Raw genomic sequence first — 20668 nt, forward strand, 5'->3', positions numbered from 1 at the left:
TTGTTGTTGTGTGAACATCATAGAATGTACTTATTACACAAGCCTAGGTGGTATGTAGCCTACTACACACCAAGGCTGTATGGTATAGCCTATTGCTACTAGGCTGCAAACCTGTATGGTATGTTGCTGTACTTAATACTGTAGGCAATTATAACATACTGGTATTTGTATATCTAAATATAGAAAAGGTAATGTGTTGCAGTACAACATTACAAAGGCTATGACTTCACTACATAATACATTGGGACCACCATTGTATATGTGGTCCATCGTTTGGTTCATCTATGGTTACTGCTGAGTTTTGGGTGGTATAACTGATCTCCTGAGGGGAGTGTGGTTTCTGATCCATAGGATCAGGGTAGTGATCCAGTACCCAGAAAGGATTATAGAACCAGGAAACATTGGCAATGAGCAAATGGGTATTTCTTGAACAAATGTCAGCAATCAAAGAGTCCTTAGAGATGGTATTAGTCATTCTTTAGTCAATAAATGTTTATTGTCTACTCCTTGTCTGGCACTGTTGTAGAGGTACAGCAGTGAATATGGAAGACAAAATTCTTGCCCTTGAGCTTATAATCTAGTTGAGGTGGGTTGTGGGGAGGCAGAGATAAACAACATATCATGGATGATGAGGAGGAAGAGATTGTTCAAAGGTAATAGGGGATTAACATTATTAGTATAAGAACTGCAAAAACAAAATTCTTGAGGCAGATGCTTTAAAAAAAGTCAGGATAGCTGGAACATAGAGGATGGAAAGGAATTTGGGTGGGAACTAGAGAGAGGAGAGAAATTAGGTTAGAGAGATAATGTGAGGTTAGATTATGTAGGGCCTTACAGGCAATGATAAAGATTCAAGATTTTTATTCTTTTATAAAGTTAAGCCATTGGAAAGATGTAAGCAGGGGGATAACATCTGAATTATTGCTTTAAAGTGATCATTTTCATTACTGTGTGGAGTGTCTGTTTTGGGGCAAGGGGTGGAGTAGATGGAAAGTGAGGAATGGAGACTGTCAGGAAGCTGTTGCATTGGTCCAGTGTGGAGATAATATAGATTTAGACTTGTGTTTTAGTGGAAATGGTGGAACATGGTAAATTTTAAGACATGTTTCAGAGGTTGAGTTGTCAGGACTTTTTAATGTATTGGATAGGGTATATGATGGAAAGAGAGAGAGAGATTAGGAGTCAATCCTAGATTTTTGGCTTGGGCAACTGTATAGTGCTGTTAGCTGTAATAGGGTGGGTAGATGTTTGGGAAGTTTAAGGAGGAAAAGGTATGGGAGTGGAGATAGGTTAGTAATAAATTTTTTTTTCCTGTGTAAATACTGAGACAGCTTTAAAAAACCCAATTGGAGTTAAATAGTAGCTGGATATTTGAATCTAGTGCTCAGGGAAATGCTCTGAATTATAGGTATAGATTAAGAAATCAGCACTATGTGGATGATATTTGAAATCCATGGAATTAGAAGGCTTTGCTTGATGAGAGCGCATAGGTACAGAATAGAAGAGGTCTTAGGAATGCTTAGGAATGTAGTAGAGGAGGAGCTAAGAATGGAGCTTGAGAAGGCACATCAGTAGAGGTTAAGAAAGATGTTAGTGTGGTATCATTGAAGTGTACAGGAGAGAGTGTTTAAAGGGAGAAAATATGAAACCATATTAAATGCTGCTATTAGGTGGAGTGAAATGAATACTTTAGTGAGGTAAAGAAGTGAGGAAGTGGAAGGGAGTTTTGCTGGGAAGGGGAGAGGGATGTGTAGTTAAGAGCAGTTTTTAAAAAGTCGTGTATAGACTGTGCGTGGTGGCTCATGCTTGTGATCTCAGCACTTTGGGAGGCAAAGGTGTGAGGATCGTCCAAGCCAGGAGTTCAAGATCAATCTGGCCAACATATTGAGACTTCATCTTTTATTAAAAAATAAAAACAATTATGTTTAAATAAAAGTTATGTTTATATATCCATGAGAATCATCTAATAGAGAGGGAAAAATATATGATACAGAGGAGGGATAAAAGGGAAAACTTGCAGGAATAAAATTCTTGAGACAACAAGAGGGACTGAATTACAGATAAGAGCTTGGAACACTTATTTTATCATTACCAGAGGGTGGGGAGTAGGAGTTACAGATGTAAAGTAGACTGATTGATTTTAATGGGGGAAGAGGAGGTAGTTCTCTGTGTCTATTTTTTTTCCGTAAAGTATATAGTCAGATCAGCAGCTGAGAGTGAAGGTATGAACATTTGACGGGAGGACAAGGTAAGGTTCCCACACATATATATAGTAAAGAATGCAAAGTGGTTTTTCTGTGATGTGAGATGGGGGATAGTTGTAGTAGGATTATCCAGTGATATTGACTGCCTAATTTAGATTTGTAGTTACATGGCTATCCTGAGTCTAGCCGGCACAGCTGTATGTTTTTTTCTCCAGCTGCATTCAACTTCTTGAATATAGTCATGGAACAATCGGATAGCTGAATTTAACTAAAATTGAGCTTTTCCAGACTAGTTAAATTGAGAAAGAAAGGGACAAGGGAGTTGTAATTCAGTCCTTTAATTTTGTGATGAATACTGTCAGGCACTCAAATATTTTGGAATGAATAAGAAAGCAAAATTTTGGATTTTCCTTAAAAATCTCATTTAACAACGAGGCACTGTTAATATACAATTGGGTTATCTTGTGGCTTATGTGCCCTTAATATCTAAAAAACAAATTTGCTTCTGGGTTTGTAATTCTGTTTCTCCTTCTTAGAAGTAACTGTGGTATAATCTTCATGCTGTTTTTTTTTCAAAGGTCTGTCTATGATGGTGAGGAACATGGACGTTTCATGGAGAAGCTTGAAACTCGTATCCGTAATCATGACCGAGAAATTGAGAAAATGTGCAACTTTCATTACCAGGGCTTTGTGGACTCTATAACTGAACTGCTAAAAGTGAGAGGAGAAGCCCAGAAACTCAAAGTAAGAAGGCTCTAAGAGACACTGTTTCTCTGTCCTGTGTTGGAATTTTGACTAGGATTAAAGGATTAAGGATTATAACACAGATCACATATTTGTAATGAAGATTTTTATAGTTAGAAAGGAATTTATACTGAAATGCAGATTCTTGAGATTATGGCTTTTTAGCTTAAAAGAATACACTTTTAAAGTTATATTTTAATTGGGATAACTACATGTGGACCGGAGCTGATCAGTAGCTGATTCTTTTAAACAGAAACTCAGTTTGGCTCTTCATGTTTCTGTTTCTTTGGTGGATAAAAGCTATCACTGTAGAATGACAGGATGTCAAGACATTGCTATAAAATTCTTTGTAGCATGCCACCTAGGCCAAGAGAAAAACCAGTGGTTGTTGTAGAGGGTCTTCTACCAAAGAATGAAGGTTATTTCTTGGTGTGACAGATTAAGGTTCAGTAAGGAGGCTAGGCACATGGTCTGGACCCTGGCATAGCAAAGTCATTTATTTTAGATAACTCACTTTGCTTGTTGATCTTAAATCTAACTAACTTCCCTAAGCTCTTTCTTCTGTTATTTCTAATGATCTATATGTAATTTGAGTTTTCTATGTAAACACTCCTCATATGATCTGTAATAATAGTTTTATTTTCTTCTTTCAAGTACTTATGCTTTTAATTCTTTTTTTTATTGAAATTTGAATTAAAATCCTAAAAGGATTTACCTTGGCATGGGGTTAACTTGACAGTGAGTGTAAAATTCATTTAAAAAATACATTGATAAGAAAGCAAAGAAACAATTTTACTGAGGGGTAAAGTGGGCAGTCTGACATTATATTGTATTCTAAAGCTATAATAATTTAAAAATTCAATTGATTATAGAACATGACCTAAATCACTATGAAGCTACCAAATTTCTTATTTAGCATGAATTTTTGTCTTTTGCTGATAAATAGTAATATGTTTGATTATGTGCTGCTATCCTAGTCCCCTTTGGGTCGGGGTATTATGTAATATACAATATGTACCTTAATATGTTTATAAAATCTCCAAAATTCTTAAGTTTAAACATATTAGGTCCTAAGGCTTTTTAAAAAAGATTTATGGACCTGTACAACAGTATCCAGCCATCTTAAGAAATAGTATATTGCCAGCACCATTAAATCTCTCATTTGTACCCCTTCAGTTGCTTTTGTTACTCGAGAGGTAACAAGTCTTTTGATTTATTGTTAATGTTCTTTAATGCTTAGTTATTTTCATTTAAAGTAAGTTAGGTTTTTTCCTTATTCAACGTACCAAAATTAATTTCAGAGGAACTAACGGGTTAAATGTAAAAAATAAAACCATAAAAGAACTAGTAGAAAGTGTAGGTGAATATTTATATTATTTCGAGACATTTCTAAACAAAATTTCTAAACCAGATAGAAAAAAATGGATAGATGTGACAACATTAAGAAGAAAGAACCTATTCTACCTACAAATTGAAACTTAAAAGGCAAATAATAAAAAATATTTACAAACACATATGGCAAATTGTTGATATCCTTATATATGAAGATTCTTGATAAAATAGGAAAAATGTGAACATTCTCATAGAAAACTGAGAAATACACAATAACATAGAGTTTACATAAGAAGAAATATAAAGGAACTCTACAATTTAGAAAAAATTAAAGGAATGCAAATTTAAACAATAAGGTGTGAATCCTTAAATCCCCACATAGCTTTAGGATTTATTATAAGGCTGTAGGTGCATGTACAAGATTGTTCATGTGATGGTTTCTTTTAATAGGTAAAACTTAAAAGTGTTCCTAACATCATTTAATAGAAGATTCCCAAAAGAAATTATGGTACACCTATTTCAAAGAGTAATAAACTTCAGTATAGTATAGAGGATATTTACTATGGGAAAGTATAAGAGGTGTTTGCTTAATGTATAAAGCTGATTAAAAACTATAAACAGTTTTTTCTTTTTATAAATGAAATGCACATACTTTACATGCAAATAAATAAGCATTGAAGAAGATTGAAAGACTGTATAACAAAATGGGTTATCAATAATCCCTTGATAATAAATAATATTAATGTTTTCATTCTTGTGCCTTATGCCTCAGCCTCCCAAGTAGCTAGGACTACAGGTGTGTACCACCATGCTTGACCAATTTTTGTAGTTTTAGTAGAAAAGGGGTTTCGCCATGTTGGCCAGGCTGCTCTCGAACTCCTGTCCTCAAGTTATCTGCCCATCTCAGCCTCCCAAAGTGTTGGTATTACAGGCATGAGCCACCATGCCTGGCCATATTAAAGAATCTTAATAGTGCTTCCTTCTATTTATTGGTCCATACATTTGTAATTCTTAAATTTTGTTGGCTGATCAGCCTCAGCTGGACAAAAGTATCTGAAATGCTTTTCTTTGTATTTTAAGTTTCCTGCAGTTTCAACTGACAATTTTAACACTTCATTGGAAAACTCAGTGTTAAAGTGTACACATTAAAACAAAATTTTCATTCAGTATAGGAAAATGATAAGTTGAAATCCATGTTAAAAAAATGAGGAAGACCTAAAACGAAGGAGATGGTGAAGAAGGGGCAGACTGCAGAGATGCTTATGAAATACAGTTATCTCATCTATCTGGAGTAGAGCCTATACTCTCAGGTTTCTGGTTTGGGTGACAAATTGAGTATTAACTACCAAGTAGTTGGTAGTTCTAGTCATTCATATGGGGAATGAAATGGAGTGGGCCAGAATCTCATGACCAGTTTGAATCCTCTCCCTAAAAAATGTATCCATGCATGAGAACATGAGAGTAAAAATTGAGAGCAATTTCTTATGACTTCATAGAGAAACCCATAGAGTGATTCCTCTAGGGCATGCTTTCCAACCCTTTTCTTGTCACAGAATACATAAAAAGTGATATTTGAATGGCAGGCACCTAAGAATAAACTAGAGGGGTTTTGGGAGAATCTGGGGCTTGTTTAAAAAAAAAACTTTACATTTTCTTTGTGTATTATAATAAGAATAAAATACAAAATATTAGGATATATTACCAATATATAAAAATGTTCTAAACAAATATTTTCGTCATTTTAAAATGAGAAACTTGAACTTGATACAACGAAATAACCTTTTTTTTGGGACAGAGTCTTAGAGCTCCGTTGCCTAGGCTGGAGTACAGTGGCACGATCTTGGCTCACTGCAACCTCTGCCTCCCAGGTTAAAGCAATTCTCCTGCCTCAGCCTCCTAAATACAGGCATGCTACCATGCCCGGCTAATTTTTGTATTTTTAGTAGAGTGGGGGTTTTGCCATGTTAAACAGGCTGGTCTGGAACTCCTCAGCCTGGGAGTTCCGCCTACCTCAGCCTTTCAAAATTCTGGGCTTACAGGCATGAGCCACTGCACCCGGCCTGATAACTTTTTAAATAATTTAGTTTTCTGCTTAAAATGACTACATGCCATGCAAATATAATCAAGACTTTAAAAATGATAACCTCTTTGAATTTCTCATAGACACTATTCAAGAGAACCTCTTCTTATATGTAGATGATACAAAACATTGTTATTTCTGTATCTATTAAAAAAGTGATCCCCTGAAATTATACTAAAGAATTTAAAAAAAAAATTTTTTTATTTTGAGACAGAGTCTCACTCTGTCACCTGGGCTGGAGTGCAGTGGCACAATCTTGGCTCATTGCAACTTCTGCCTCCTGGTTTCAAGCTATTCTTGTGCCTCGTGCCTCAGCCTCCCAAGTAGCTAGGACTACAGGTGTGTACCACCATGCCTAGCCAACTTTTGTGTTTTTAGTAGAGATGGGGTTTCGCCATGTTGGCCAGGCTGCTCTCGAACTCCTGTCCTCAAGTGATCTGCCTGTCTCAGCCTCCCTAAGTGTTGGTATTACAGGCATGAGCCACCATGCCTGGCCATATTAAAGAATCTCAATAGTGCTTCTTTCTATTTACTGGTCCATACATTTGTAATTCTTAAATTTTGTGGGAGGATCAGCCTCAGCTAGACAAAAGTATCTGAAATGCATGAAAATAAACATATGGGGTTTCCTGGCAGGACCTGTGCATGCTATTTGTCCTCACCCAGCCATCCCATCTTCCTCTACTCAACTTGGGCTGTCCTTTTCTATGCTCCATAGACACCTGTATCCCATACTTCTCCCGTAGCTCCTTGGTGCCCTGGTCTATGAATGTCAGCACAATGTTTTGCATCTGGTTATTGGAGTAGTCATGTGGCGGAAGACCTCCTTGGCGGGGTAGTACTGAATATAGCTCATAATGCTCCTGAAATGCTGATATCACTTGCTGGTTGGTACTCATCTTCTTTTCCTCTTACTTCCCTTGCCTTCCATCACATTTCTTCAAGTTGCAAGTTCCTTCAACTTGCTGAGGATGCTGGAGCAGGAATACCTGAACTGGAGGCTACTGTTTTAGGGTTTTAGTCTGTTTTAGGCTCGACCCATACACTTTGAGGGCAGAGGGGATTAATGTCTAGTAGCACACCTGGGAGACTCTGCTCTAGGGGGATCCATTTGGCCTAGGTTCAGAACCTATGAAATAAAAAGTTTCCTGAACTCTAGAAAGTAGTTTACAAAATGTAAAAAATTAAGTATTAACTACTGTCAATGCTATTTTAACATACCAATGAAAAGAAACTATACTCCAAGATGCCCATTATTTCTTTTGATTCTCAGTGTATACACACACACACTTATCTTCTTTGAATCAAACAAAGTAGTGTCCTAGATTCCTGGACATACATCTAGTATAGTTTCTTTTCATTGTTTTTTCATTTTTTATTTTTTGAGACAGAGTGTTGCTCTGTCACCCAGGCTGGAGTGCAGTGGTATGATCCCAGCTCACTGCAACCTCCAACTCCTGGGTGCAAACGATTCTCCTGCCTCAGCCTCCTAAGTAGCTGGGACTACAGGTGCATGCCACCACACCCAGCTAATTTTTGTATTTTTAGTAGAGATGGGGTTTCACCATGTTGGCCAGGCTGGTCTCGAACTTCTGGCCTCAAATGATCCACTGCCTCAGCCTCCCAGAGTGCCAGATTACAGGTGTGAGCCACTGTACCTGGCCTCTTTATTGTTGTACATTGAAGTAGTTATTGAATGGTATTGACATTGTTATTATCTTTCTTTTTTTAAATATTTATTTATTTATTTATTTTTTTGAGATGATGTTTTACTCTTTTGCCCAGGCTAGAGTGAAGTGGTAAGATCTCAGCTCCCTGCAATCTTTGCCTCCACTGAGTTCAAGTGATTCTCCTGCCTCAGCTTCCTAAGTAGCTGGGATTACAGGTGCCTGTGACCATGCCTGGCTAATTTTTGTATTTTTAGTAGAGACAGGGTTTTACCATGTTGGCCAGGCTGGTCTCAAACTCCTGGCTTCAGGTGATCCACCCGACTTGGCCTCCCAAGGTGCTAGGATTACAGGTATGAGCCACCACACCCAACCCACAGTTATTATCTTTCTTTCTGGAAGCACTGGTTAGGTTCCTAGGGATATGTTTTAGAACCATGGTTTGCATGAAATTAATTTAGCGTGCCTTGCTCAGTATTTTTAACAAAAACTGAAATTAAATAGAATCAAATTGAATAGAAAACAAGAGAGTACTCTACATATACCAAGGGTAAATATTGTTTCTTGAAAATTGTGTGTGTGTATTCCCTATATTTGTATAATGAATTGCAATGGAAAATGTATTTTTACAGTGAGTTTAAGGCGAAAAAAAAGTGAGAAATAGTGCCTTCATAAGGCAAACAAGGGTACTCTAATAGAGACAATGATGCTGAATTTAGGAGTATTTATGGAGGGTTGAATTTTAGGACATCTTCAGTTTAGGATAAAAAATACCTAATTTATTATTGAATAACTATTGTAATGGGGATAGCATTATCACCCTAGGCATCTGATATGATTTTTTATTCACATTGCTTGAATACTTTTTCTTATATTGGGCTGAATACTGTTTTCTGGTAACAAACACTGGTTTGAGTGATAATCTTCATTTTTAGGGAGCCACATCTGACAGTTGTTCAGATATTTGAAGGACAGTCATTGTTTAAATATGGCTTATAGTATATAGGGTCCAGCTATAGTGTACAGTGTCTCCAAGTGAATATTTTCCCCCTCACTTGGCTAAAAATTCCTTCATCTGTTTTTTATGTGGTATAGCTTTGACTCCCTCTCCAAATCTATTCACCTCTAACCATGCTTCAGCTTGTAAGGCCCTTCTTAAAACGTGGCATCCAACTGTAAATTTCATAGTGTGGCATTACGACCTTACCATCTCCTTTATTCTAGACCAGGGGTTAGTAAACTCTGTCTCTTAGGCCAAATCCAGCTTGCCTCCTGTTTGTGTAAATAAAGTTTTATTGGAACACAGCCATGACCCTTCATTTACATTTATTTTCTTTATGGCTGCATTCCTGCTATGGAGGTAGAGGTGAATAGTTACAACAGAGACTGTATGGCTTGCAAAGCCTAAAATATTTACTATCTGGCCCTTTATGGAAACTGATTGCTGACCCCTTTTTAGACAATGCTTCCATTAACATTGTCTTTGAGGTACATTTTGGACCGTTCGTCACTCTTAATTTGTATTGAGCTCAGTGTTCCACACGTGCTGCTATTAAGTAAATAATAAAGAGGGAATTTGCTGGTTTCCTGCCTCCTTTTCTGGTACTTTATAGAGGCTTCCTGGAGGAGTTCAGATTTCATTTGATCTTCAGAAGGGGGTGCATACGGTAATCTGCTTTGATTGATAGTCCAGGAATAGAGTATATACTTCAGAGATTTCAAAAATGTGCTTTTTAAAAAACTAGGTACTTGAGAAGATCTTCAGTTAAAGGGTATTATGTAAGATAAATTTGGAAAACATCCTATTTGATATCCCTTTCTTGGGCATTTACAGTGCATGTCATTGTGTATGTGTGTGTGTCTGTGTGCTTGCATGTACATGGCTGTGTGCATGTGCAGAGTACCTGCTAACTAACATTTCTTGATGTCCTAAGGGACATAATAGGAAATGCTAGTTTAGGCAATTATTGGTGGAAGGCTAGAAAGCCTTTGTTAAACAACATTTTAGAAGTCAGCATTGCTTATGTTTTGATATCACAGATGATGAGGAAATCACTATTCTATATAATTAATTTTTCCCATCATTGAAATGTCAAAAGTGGATATCAAAAAAAGTAGATGCCATTTCCTTTAAATAATCAACGGTGGATCATTTAAAGGCTTATTCACAAATTTTTGACTATCTGATGGAGAGATTATGTTGGAAATTTGGAAACATGGAAGTGTTAGGAGCTGTTGAGAATTAATGATCCAAAAAAACTTAAGGTAAAGCATTTTCTGAAATTAAGATAATAAGCAAACAGAAAAACTTTGACTTGAGTTAAAAAGTTTGACGTATACCCAACTTTTCCAGGAATACATTGGTGATAATGAGAAAAATCTATGATAAAATTTGTTCTATTTTGTTCTTCTCTTCTCTTTTTCCTTTTTTCTCCCCAAAGTTAAAGTGTGATCTTTAGTTATTGTAATATTTTAGTTTAGAAATGTTCTAAACTCACCATATTTGTCAGTAAATTTTTCTTTTCAAAAGGTCATGCAAACATCCAGGATAAAAGTTGACATAATTTAAACTCAAGAGAATGCCACTTGACCAATATGTAGTGGAATACTGAAAATGTCTAACTACCTATTCTCAATCTTTTCATATTAAATTTAGATATTTTTCAGCTATTGTCTAAATATTTGTTTTTTATGAGTTTAAATTGTCTTCTCTCCACAGAATCAAGTGACGGATACTAATAGAAAACTACAACATGAGGGAAAGGAAGTAAGACCAGTTTACCTTTTGAAGAAATCTTTTCTGTTTCATGCCATTCTCTTTTAATGACTATGTTGTTCATTTAGTGGTTAAGACTGTAAGTAGTATGTTGGAAGTACTTGGACATTATTGTTGCTTTTCCTAATGTTTATCTGAATTAATTTACCATAGTCACTGGAAAGTCTAAGGAGAGAGGATACAGCCTTCTTAGTTGTGTTTTTAAATCATTGACTAGTCATATTACAGTAATGCCGTGCCTCTGCCTGGAATGTTATTTCCTCAATATTGACCTTCTTCAAATCTTTGCTCAAATGTTGCCTTCTTAATGAGACCTTTCCTGACCACCTTATTTGAAGTTGTCTCATTCTTGCCTGTGAGTTCTTTTGATCCTTTCCCACTTTTTCTTCATTGTGCCTGTCATGCTCTGATATTACATTTAATATATTTTTACATGTGTGTGTGTGTGTGTGTGTGTGTGTGTGTGTGTGTGTGTGTGTGTGTCTGTCTGTCTGTCAACTTCCATTGGAAATTAAACTCCATGAGATTAGGAATTTTTGTTTGCTTTATTCATTGCTGTATCCCCTCCATCTACCTAAATAGTGAATGACGACAATGTGGATGCTCAACAAATATTTGTTTAAAAAGTTAATCAACCAGGCTCAGTGGCTGGGATTACATGCTGTAATCACAGTGTTTTGGGAGGCTGAGGCTGGAGGATCACTTGAGGCCAGGAGTTTGAGACCAGCTTGGGCAACATAGTGAGACCGCATCTCTACCCTCCCACCCTCCTAAAAAAGAAATTATAACCCGGTGTGGTAGTGCATGCCTATAGTCCCAGCTACTTGGGAGACTGAGGTGGGAGGATCTCTTAAGTCCAGGAGCTCGAGGTTGCGTTAAGCCATGATTGTACCACTGCACTCTCAGCCTAGGTGACAGAGGGAGACCTTATCTCTATCCCTCCACCATGGGGAAAAAAAAAATCATTGATTCTGTTAATTGACATATTTATCATTTGAACCATCACAGTTTACAATATTATTTTATATCCACTTGTCATTTCATCCTCATGACCAAGAAAATCAGGACAGGTATTATCACTGTTTTATTGATGAGGAAACTAAAACAAATGATTTGCTAAATTTTACATAGTAATTGACAAGGCTGGGACTAAAACCCAGGCTTTCTGACTTGTAGTACATAACTGTTCTCTGTTATCATGCTCCTTTGTTATCACCTAATACTTTTTAAATGTATTTTGATTGTTTCATCAATGACTTTTAGATTAGCTTTTGATTGTTTTATCAATGACTCAATTCTTTTTTGCATGGTATCTAAGCAGATAACAGTATTTTTAAGGTATGCGTATGGGATAAATGCTACAAGTAGATGTGTAGATCATTACTTTTTAAAGAAGTTTGCCTCACATTCTAAATTCTGCAGAGTACAATTTCTTCTAGTACGTTATGGTATGACTTCAGATAGAAGGAATAAAATGATTTTCACTACACTGTTAACTCTTAGAAAAGCCACATCTTTTAAGTGTGTGGTCTATTTGTTGAAATAGAGATTTAGTTGAAGATTGTTGTTTTCACCTGGATAGCCCTTGTATTTTAGGACTTCATTTTACTTAGCTCTTCCTAGTATTGTATGTATCTCGGGGAGAAAGTGGGAAAATGTGCAGGAATGTTTTACTGGTTAAGAAAGGCAGCACCTTAGTTCACTTGGCAGGTCTTACTATGAAACCGTCTGGGATTTTCTGATGAATTGAACATAATGTGGAAAAATGTGACTGAAAACTTTTTATTTACAGCCTTTGGCATAATTCAGTCTTTTTCCCTCTTGCCAAGCTGGTAATAGCAATGGAAGAGCTGAAGCAGTGTCGACTACAACAGAGAAATATTTCTGCCACTGTTGATAAATTAATGCTGTGTCTTCCAGGTGAGGAATTGGAAATGGAGAAGGCTTCTTGGTATTATTTTTTAGCTTTAACTAGGCTTTCTCTAAATCATGTTTGTGTATTCTTTTCTCTCTTTTAAGTCCTGGAGATGTACAGCAAACTGAGGGACCAGATGAAAACTAAAAGGTAAGATTTTTTTTTTAAATCAAACAGTTTTTACTTTATAAAATTTTTGTTATTTAGAATACTTATAACTTTTGAAAAAATAATTAAGCCTCTGACATCTTCTCAACCTTTTATGTATTTATTGATTCATTTTAGATTTACTTATATGTATTAGTGGTATGCTAATGTGTTCCATCATGTATTATGTTTAATAAATATTACTTATAGTTAGATTCTTAAAAGACCCAGTCTTCTAGGAAAAAGCATATACCTATTTTAGTAATAGTTGGTTTGAGATATGTTTCAATTTATTTAATAGTGTTGCAGAAAAAAATAGTACTGGTTTTGGTATAAGAGTGCATTAGCTGGGGTTCTTCAGAAACAGAACCAGTGGCATGTCTGTGTGTGTGTGTGTGTGCGTGCGTGTGTGCGCGCATGCATGCGCATGTGTGTGTGTGCATGTGTGCATGTATCTCTGTTTATCTACTGGAGAGGGAAGTATTTATTTTAAGGAATTGGCTAGCATGATTGTGGAGTATAGCAAGTATAACAAAAGCTGCAGTGCAGGTGGACAAGCTAGAGTCCCAGTGAAGAGTTAAGATTATAGCTTAAGTCCAGAGGGACTCTTCTGTATAATTCCCTCTTCCTTGGGCACTGTCAGCCTTTTTCCTATTAAGATTTTCACCTGTGGTGGAATGAGGCCTCTTCACATTTAATGGAGGGTAATCATCTTTACTCATAGTCTGTAACTTAAATGTTAATCTCATCTAAAAAATACCATCACAGAAACATCTAGAATAATATTTGAGCAAATATCTGGGTCCTATGGCCCCCCAAGTTGCCACATAAAAGTAACTATCATCAAGGGGAAGGGTGCGGTTAAATTCACAGGATTTCTTTTATGTTGCTTTCTTCTAGAGGAAAATCTACAGTGACTTTATAGTTCTGCTCCCCAAACTGGAATAAGCATCTCCAACCTCTCTGCCCTGAGATACCCTGAAGTATGATGGGGATGTATGAAGCTATAGGATAAATGGAGCCTATGTTTCTGGAATGTTAGTTTTACCTAGGTTTTTAGGCAAAAGTATACAATTGAAATGTATTTAATATTGAGATAAAAATAGAAATATTATGAGCTGGGCACAGTGGCTCACACCTATAATTCCAGCACTTTGGAAGGCCGAGGCAGGCGGATCACCTGAGGTCAAGAGTTCAAGACCAGCCTGGCCAACATGGTGAAACCCCGTCTCTACTAAAAATACAAAAATTAGCTGGGCATGGTGGCGCATACCTGTAATCCCAGATACTCAGGAGACTGAGACAGGAGAATCGCTTGAACACACGAGGCGGAGGTTACAGTGAACCAAGATCGTGCCACTGCACTCCACTCCAGCCTAGGTAACGGCGACTCCATCTCAAAAAAAAAAAAAAAAAAAAAAAAAAAAAAAAAAAAAAAGAAAAATAAAAGAAAAAAAATTTTAAAAAAAAAATTTTGAAGCTGAATCATTAGACATTAAATTTTTTTTTTTCTTCTGGTCATTTCCAAGATTTCCTTCTCTCCAGGAGGACCTGCTCTCATAAGAGAACATGGTTAGAACACTATGAGAAGTTCGGTCTGAGATGTGAAAGTAGTATTAGTGCCCTAATAACCTTTTAGTAAAGTTCTAAAATTATAGAGAATTTAAGAATCACCTGTGAGCCAGGTGCAGTGGCTCACACCTATAATCCCAGAACTTTGGGAGGCTGAGGCAGGCAGATAACTTGAGGCTAGGAGTTAGAGATCTGCCTGGCCAATATGGCAAAACACCATCTCTACTAAAAAACAAAAAAAGTAGCTGGACATGGTAGTGCACACCTGTAATCATAGGTACTTGGGAGGCTGAGGCATGAGAATTGGCTCACACGATAGCTCAAATTTGGGAGGCAGAGGTTGTGATGAGCCGAGATAGCATAATTGTACTCTAGGTGACAGAGTGATATTGTCTAAAAAAAATCACCTGTGTACCAACCTCTCAGAATTAACAGATATTAATAGTTTTCCAGTTTTGATTCATATATATGTAAAGAAAAATAGTATATATATATATATATATATATAATATATATGGACAGAAAGAAGTCTGTGTATACACACACACACACAGAGACTTTAAAAAATTACAGATAAAATTTATGTTCCCTTCTTTAGTCTTATTCCTTTCCTTACTCTGAGGAAACCAGTATCATAAATTTATTGAATGTTTTTCTAGCCTCTGCTTATAATATTTATAAATCATATATTGTTTTGTTTTGTGTTTAAAAAGTTTATGTAGATGATTCTTAGTCCTCATTTTGAGATCTGTGTATTCGCTCAACAAAGATGAATTGAGTACCTACTATGCGCTAGATATTGCTCTTGGTGCTGGGGATATAGCTATGAATAAAACAGATAAAAATATTCATCCTCTGGGGCTTGCATACTAGTAGACAGCTTATTTCTTTATGTGTATTGATACAGTTTGCTCGTTTTAATCACCCTATGGTAGTCTATTATATAAATAATTCACTTTTCCCCTGCCAGTTCCAGTGCTGTTCACCAATGTTTCTGGCTACTTCCTTTGGCGTAAAGGTAGTATTATATTTCCTAGGTTCCCTGTATATATTTACTGGGTTCCCAGTTCTATGTGACTTTTTCTGGCTGATAAAATGTGAGCAAAAGTGGTATGTGTCACTTTGGGCTTAGCATTTAATTTATCTCCAGAGTTCCCTTATTTTCCCTTGTTCTTGAAAAACGGCAACTCCAAGATACTGGTTGAGTTCCTGAGTAACTGCAGGGAGCAGAGCCTACCTGCAAACCTGTTATGAATGTATAACATGAGTAAGTTTTAAATCTTTGTTTTAAGTCCCTGAGATTTTTGGGGTGGTTATTGCTACAAGATAACTATGCTGACTGATACTATTAGGGACATTTGGTATGTTTCCAGTAGTAATGATAGACAGTGGTGCAATAAATATCCTTGTTCTTGTCTCCTTGGACTCATATTCAAAATTTCTTGACAGTGTTGTTCTTCAGATGTCATGCATGCAAATGATATCATGTGGATTTGTTAAATGTAGATTCTGATTGAATAGGCCTGGCTGGGGTCATTCCTGAGATTCTGCACTTTCTGTCATGCTCCCAGGTGATGCCAATTCTGTTGGTCTAGGGTCTATACCTAGAAGGAGATCAGCTGGATCAAAGAAAAGGTTTACATGTCTTTGATCTTATTGTTGTTCTCTATGGTGATTTCCCCATTCATCCTACTATTGGTATTTTGTGGGAAGTCCTGTTACTCTGCCTCCTGGTAACATCTATATTGTCAAACTTTTTGATTTTTACTAGGCTGATGACTGTGAAGTGATAGATCACTATTGCGATTTTTATTTTATTTTTATTAGATTATTAGTGAATTTAGGTTTTAGGCATTTGGGTTTTCTCTCATCTACTTGCCGCCCGCTTTTAGGTTGTTTATTTTCTTTTTCATTTAAAGGAATTATATACTTTGGATGCCTTTTCCTGTTAAATATTGTCTTCCAATGCATGGCTTATCTATTAACATTATATAATTAGTAGTTTTTATTGTATAGTAGTTTTAAGTGTTGGTGTAATCAAATTTTTTTTTGGGTTTCAAAAAATTTTATTTTTAGACATTCTTAAGTTCAGTATAAATACGTGTCTTTTTCTTGAACCAGCTAAAGAAGGTTGCTAACGTGACACACCATCATCCCCAATTACTTTAGTGGGGTTTCCTACAGATAAAGACATTCTTCTTTGCAACCACAGTGCAACAGAGAATGGACATTAGCTTTGACATATTTCTAGCACCTAATCAGCATACCCAATTCAAGGTTTGCTAATTGTCTCAATCATGTTCTTTCTAGCAAAAGGATCCAGTTCAAATCACATGTTGCTTTTAGTTGTCATGTCTTTTTAGTCTTTTTCAGTTCTAGAACTGTCCTCAGCCTTTCCTTGCCTTTCATGACCTTATTTACTTTTGAAGATTACCTGCCAGTTATTCTGTATCTTGCTTTCTTTAAAAAGCTCTCATCTGACAATCTCTGTTTTTAATTTAGACTGTTTAGATCTTTTACATTTCATACAATTATCAACATATGTGCTTAAATCTACTGTCTTCTAATACATTTTCCATTTATCCTACCTGTTCTTTGTCCCTTCTCTGTATTCCTGTCTTTTAAAAAAATCAATTTCTATATTTTAGGATGTTGTTTTATATTTAGTAATGTGCTATTATTTATACTTCTTTGTTTACAATTTTTTCTTGTTCTCCTCAAGGCATTGGTTACAGGACCCTTGGGATAGGGGTCTGTAGACGTTTAAGTTCCTTATATAAATTGGCATGGTATTTGCATGTAAGCTACACACATCCTTCTAATACTTTCAGTCGCCTCTAGATTATTTAGAATACCTAATACAATATAAATGCTACGTAAGTAGTTGTTACACTGTTTCATTTTATTCATTTTTTAAAAAATTTTTATTATTATTATTTTTATTGTACTTTGGGCTCTGGGGTACATGTGCACATCCTGCATCCTGCAGGATTGTTGCATAAGTACATACATGCCACATCTCCCCCTCCCCAACTGTCGCCTACTTCAGGCATTTCTCCCGGTGTTATCCCTCCTCATCCTCCCTGCCTCCTGTGTCCCCTCCCTCCCCTTCCCTTTCCTCCACCTCCTCAACTAGCCCCATCGTCCCTGCTCCCTGCTGTCCCCTCCCTCCCCTCCCCTTTCCTCTACTTTCCCAACTAGCCCAGTGAGTGTTGTTCCCTTCCCTGTGCCCAAGTGTTCTCATTTTCATCACACGCCTATGAGTGAAAACATGCGGTGTTTGGTTTTCTGTTCTTGTGTCAATTTGCTGAGAATGATGGTTTCTAGATTCATCCATGTCTCTACGAAGGACACAAGCTTGTCATTTTTTATGGCTGCGTAGTATTTCACGGTGTATATGTGCCACATTTTCTTTGTCCACTCATTGATGAGCATTTGGGTTGATTCCAGGTCTTTGCTATTGTAACAGTGCTGCAATGAACATACCTGTGCATTTGTCTTTAAAATAGAACTTTTTTTTTTTTTGAGACAGAGTCTCACTCTGTCACCCAGGCTGGAGTGCAGGGGTGCGATCTCAGCTCACTGCAACCTCCACCTCCTGAGTTCAAGTGGTTCTTCTGCCTCAGCCTCCTGTTTTTTAAAAATATATTTGATTTGTAGTTGATTGAATTCACAGATCTGGAACCTGCAAATAGAAAGGGCTGATCGTATTTTATTTTTTTCGTGGTTGCTTCTATCTTTACAATGTGTAACTTCCAATGAGTCTTTAACTATTATACCAATCACACAGAATGCAAGATTCTTATAACGATATTACTGCATTTTACCCTCCTTTATGTCATTGTTGTCATGTTATTGTTATGTTATTATGTCATAAAGCCTATGATAGCAATATAGTGTTACTGCCAATACATGTTCATTTTTCTGTAATTTTTAAAGAAATTAAAAAATTAAAGAGAAAAACTCATATATTTACCTACATTTTAAAAAAGTGTAGATCCAAGTTTGTATCTGGTATTATTTTTCCCTCTTGGTTAAAGGACATCCTTTAATATTTCTTGTTGGATCAGTCTGCTGGCTATGAATTCTCTCAGAAATGCAGTATTTCTGAAAAAGGTATTTATTTCACCTTTAGTTTTTAAATTGAATTACAATTCATATATCACAACATTCATCATTTTTAAGTGTACAGTTGAATAGTTTTTAGTACATTCACGTGGTGGTACCATCATCACCACTAGCTGATTCCAGGACATTTTCATTAACCGCAAAAGAAATCTTGTACCCATCTTCTTTCCTCTTTGCTCAAGCAACCAGTAATCTACTTTCTGTCTCCATAGATTTGCCTATTCTGAGCATCTCATATAAATGGAATCATACAATATGCCGCCTTTTGTGTCTGACTTTTTCCACTTAGCATAATGGAAGGTTTTCAAGGTTCATTCATGTTGTAGCATGTATCACTGTTTCATTCCTTTTTATGGCTGAATACTCTCTCATTGTATAGATATACAGCTTTTAGTTATCTTTTCATCAGTTGATGGACATTTGGGTTATTATCACTTTTTAGCTATTAAGAACTATGCTGCTACAAATGTTCATTTACAATCTTTTGTGTGAGCATATGCTTTCAGTTTTCTTGCAAATATACTTAGGAATAGAATTTCTGGGTCACATGGTAAATACTTGGTGCATCTCTTTGTCTCTTTGTATGTTTTATCATTTTGAGAAACTAACTATTAACTTCTTTTCCAAAGCACCTGCACCTTTTCATCTTCTCAACAGCAGCATAGATGTTTCTAGTTTCTGCATAGCCTAGTCAATACTTACTATTGTCTGTCTAGGACAGGCGTGGTGGCTTATGCCTGTAATCCTAGCACTTTGGGAGCCTGAGGTGGATGGGCTTGAGGCCAGGAGTTTGAGACCAGCCTGGCTAACATGCTGAAACCTTATCCCTACTAAAGATACAGAAATGAGGTGGGTATGGTGGTCTGTGCCTATAATCCCAGCTCCTCAGCTGGGCTGAGGCATAAGGATTGCTTGAACCTGGAGGCAGAGGTTGCAATGAGCCAAGATCGCTGCACTCCAGCCTGGGCGACAAAATGAGACTCTGTTTCAAAAAGAACAACAACAACAACAACAACAAAACCTTATTATTTGACTTTAATCTAGCCATCCTGGTAGGTGTGAAATGGTAACTCATTGTTCACCATCATTTTTGAAAAATACTTTTGATGGGTATAGAATTTGAGGTTTATAGTTTCATTAGTTCATAAGACATGATTTCATTGTCTTTTGGCTTCTGCAGTTTCTGAGGAGAGATGTATGAGTAGCCTTGCCTTTGTCTCTCTGTGTGTAATGTGTCTTTTCTCTAGCTGTTTAAAAACTTTTGTCTTTGTGTTCTCACAGATATAGGTGATGGGGAGGAAGGCAGCAAATCACACTGCCACGTGTGTACCTATGCAATAATCTTGCATGTTCTTCACATGGACCCCAAAACCTAAAATGCAATAAAAACAAAACAAAACAACAACAAAAAAAACTTTTATCTTTATCATTTGTTTCCAGCTATTTGATTTTGTGCACTTTGGTGTAAATACGTGCACACATGTGTGTATTTATCCTGCTTGTGGTTTGTTTAGCTTCTTGGATCTGTGGGTTTACAATTTTTATAAAATCTGGAAAATGTTGACATTATTTTTCCAAACCCTTTTTTTTTGTCCTTTTCCCATCACCATTTTGGGACTTCAGTTATATTAATATTTATGTTGGACAGCTTGATTAACCCCACAGGTGACTTGAAGATCTGCTCTCCTCACCCCCACAGCCCTCTCTGTGCTTTATTTGAGATAGATTTTATGGCTGTGTTCAAGCACATTGATCTCTCTCATTTGCATTGTGTAATGTTTTAGTCCCTTTCAGTGATATTTTCATTTCAGATAATATATTTTTCATGTATAGAAGTTACATTTGGTTTTTTATGTTTCATTTCTTTCATTATTTGTTTCTTTCTTTACATACATGTACATTATCCTAATTGCTATTTTTATGTACTTCTTTGCTAATTCTGCCACTTCTGGCATTTTTTTAAGATCTCTTTCTGCAGACTGATTTTGTTTTTCCTGGTTGTAGGTCAGTTCTTTGCTTCTTATCATGTCTAGAAATTTTTGATTGAATAATGAACACTATGTTGATGAGTGTTTGGATTTGGGGGTGTTTTTTTTTTTTTCC

General features: G+C 36.4%; 1 protein-coding gene across 5 annotated transcripts in view; it reads left to right on the forward strand.

Annotated features, from left to right (window-relative positions):
• The window catches only part of EXOC6B (exocyst complex component 6B), a 661151-nt gene that overhangs the window by 85837 nt on the left and 554646 nt on the right, over nt 1-20668 (forward strand). For 4 of the 5 annotated variants that reach the window (XM_032292191.1, XM_032292190.1, XM_032292192.1 and 1 more), the window contains exons 2-5: nt 2783-2948; nt 10747-10794; nt 12633-12723; nt 12823-12868. In XM_032292191.1, coding sequence (XP_032148082.1) covers nt 2783-2948; nt 10747-10794; nt 12633-12723; nt 12823-12868 — 351 coding nt within the window. Of the gene's footprint in view, nt 1-2782; nt 2949-10746; nt 10795-12595; nt 12724-12822; nt 12869-20668 lie in introns of all 5 variants that reach the window. The other variant, XM_032292194.1, reaches the window with a different exon arrangement.

The sequence above is a fragment of the Sapajus apella genome, unplaced genomic scaffold, assembly GCF_009761245.1.
Source record: "Sapajus apella isolate SASKATOON/1434 unplaced genomic scaffold, GSC_monkey_1.0 scaffold26, whole genome shotgun sequence".
In the NCBI taxonomy this organism is placed as follows: Eukaryota; Metazoa; Chordata; class Mammalia; order Primates; family Cebidae; genus Sapajus; species Sapajus apella.